We start from the raw sequence: 2618 nt of genomic DNA on the forward strand, positions 1-2618 counted from the left end.
ATCATGCTCCTGAAATATTTCTTCCATCGCTCTTTGGTACAATTCAGGACTCGACTTAATTCCCATCGGCAAACGTAAGTACATATAACGACCCCACGGAGTGTTAAAAGCGGTGAGTAACTGACTATTCTCATCGAGCTGTAGCTGATAGTATCCCATGTTCGCATCTAGGACAGTAAAATACTTGCTTCCATTAATACGGGTAAGTACATCCTCTAGTGTATTGATAGGGTAGTATTCTCTCAGTAGTGCTTTATTAAGAAACTTAGGATCAATGCAAATTCTCACTGAGTTTCCGCCTTTCTTGTGTACAACATGTAGTTGACTACACCACGGTGTCGGTATACCAACTGGTACTTTCGAAATGATCCCTTGTGACTCTAAAAAAGTCTAACTGTACTTTGGTTCTGTCTCTCATCGCTACATGAATCGGCCTAGCAGCCTGTGACACAGGGCCATCTTTGTAATCTGGGTCAATAGACAACGTACATTTTCCCAGTATTTTGCCAACTCTGTCTGTGGGAAATCTGTCTTTATACTGAAGCAAAATTTCACGAATACTCTGTGGCACTTTGTTTATATTAGGAACCCGGGCTAGGAACTCAGAGTCTGACTGAGTCTGGGTTTTAGTACACTTATTTGATTTATCAATCGAAGGGGGGCGTACTTGTGTTGATTCATGAGGGGGGCTTTGAACAGTGGGAATCTCGGGACCTAGAGGTAGCCTATGTTGTGAACTCCGATCATGCGAGTATTTACCTTGTACATAAGTACTAATTGCATTTACTTTTTGTATTAACCCCAACTTAGTACTAGATTCACCTCCAAGAAGATTAGGTACATCACCATCAACAACTTCACAATCAGTATCATACATTTTGCTTTTGTGAATAACAGTAAATGTAGTTTTTCCAACAGGTGTGATCTTATGATTACCAAATGCTTTTATGGTTACCTGTGACTTAGACAAAGATAATGAACCATGAGGTGCCATGCGATCAAATGACTGTTTACTCAATATATTACACTCTGCCTGTGTGTCTATTTTCATACGCACTGCACCTTTACCCTGTTCATATGGGGTACTTAATATGACAGACCAATACTCAGTAGGTTTGTTTACACCAATGGAGTAAATATTCAAAGAATTCATACTTTCCTCTACATTACACATTTCATAACAATCATCATAATCATTGACATCTTGAAAATAATCATGACATGTGTTTACAAAATGTACATTTCTATTCTTATTTCTACACATGACAGAAAAGTGACCTCTTAATTTACAATAATTACAAGTTTTCTCTAATGCTGGGCATCTTTGTTGACTGTGATGTGGTAGTTTTCCACACCGAGTACAGTTCCTCTGTGGCGGTCTCCGTGTCGTGTCTCCTCTGTAGACCTGTGTGCCTCGTCTTTGCTGGTTTCTGGAACCTTGACTTCTATGGCGACTACGACCTCTGCTTTGACCTCGACGTACATAGTTTACATCTGTTACGGTACTTGTGGATCCTTCGATTTTCTTCAGTGATTCTAGTTTCTGTTCGTGGTGATGACATTTCTCTGTAATCTGTTTCAGTGTCAGATCCTCTGACCACAGTCTATCTCTTAATGCTCGATCACTGACGCCTACGCTGATTTGTTTACACAACTGTTGTTCGAGAGTATCACCATACTCACAGTTCTGTGCTATTTCTCTAAGTGCACTGATATACTGGGACACAGTCTCACCTGGTTGCTGCTTTCGGTCCTCAAACTTTTTCACGTACAACTTTGTTACCTTGGTTGGCTGAAAATAGTTGTCGAATTCTCTGATTACATGTTTGTAGTTCTTCTGTTGAGCTTCTGTCAGTCCAAAATTGTCGAAAACTGTCGTGTATTTCGACCCGAGTGTGCACAACAATATAGACACTTTACGTTCTTCTGTTGCTTCTGATAACCCTGATGCCATGAAGAAAATCCGCAAATCTTGTTTAAGATTCTTCCATGCCGCACTAGCATTCGTCTTGTCATTAAAAACAGGTGGCTTGAAACTTGCCTCCGCCATTTTTCTGGGTAGAACACGTGTGTTTCCTCGAGAATCGTATCTCGTACGATTATGTCAATTTACAGTTTGTGAACGTAAAGTTTGTATTTATCTTGACTGTGTGTCGCTTCTAAGGCACAATTTAAATAAAACTTCCACTTCTGACAACCATGTTATGTCTTTGGGTTCTCATAAAACACTTGTTATCGAGTAACAACACAACTCAGACGTGCCGCAGCTTCCTGTACTTTATTTAGAATAGCCTCGCACATACAAAATACTAAGTGCTGATTGGCTAATAATGTCACATACATAACACTGTGGTCATACAAAGATACTATAAAGAACCGACAAATCAAAATCAATTTAGGATTGTCTGAAAATGTGCATGAATTGAACAAGTTCATGTGGGCAAGGTTAGTACTGAGTACTAGGCTTAACGTCAGTGGTTTCAATTATATATGTATGAAACGGCTGGTATGAATAGAGAAAGCACTATGTAGAGGAGCGAACAACGTTTCGATCTTCTTCGGTTATCGTCAGGTTCACAAAGAAAGAAAGAAAAAAGAGGTAACTGACCGATAGCTAA

The 2618-nt window shown here is 39.6% G+C and overlaps 1 protein-coding gene across 1 annotated transcript; it reads right to left on the bottom strand.

The window, feature by feature from the left end:
- Positions 1 to 294: 294 nt before the first annotated feature.
- LOC143238674 (uncharacterized) lies at positions 295 to 2199 on the bottom strand. Its single transcript, XM_076479102.1, has one exon. It carries the CDS (start codon positions 2048 to 2050, stop codon positions 326 to 328), a length of 1725 nt encoding a protein of 574 aa, XP_076335217.1. The 5' UTR covers positions 2051 to 2199; the 3' UTR covers positions 295 to 325.
- Between the last annotated feature and the right edge of the window lie 419 nt (positions 2200 to 2618).

The sequence above is a fragment of the Tachypleus tridentatus genome, chromosome 13, assembly GCF_004210375.1.
Source record: "Tachypleus tridentatus isolate NWPU-2018 chromosome 13, ASM421037v1, whole genome shotgun sequence".
In the NCBI taxonomy this organism is placed as follows: domain Eukaryota; kingdom Metazoa; phylum Arthropoda; class Merostomata; order Xiphosura; family Limulidae; genus Tachypleus; species Tachypleus tridentatus.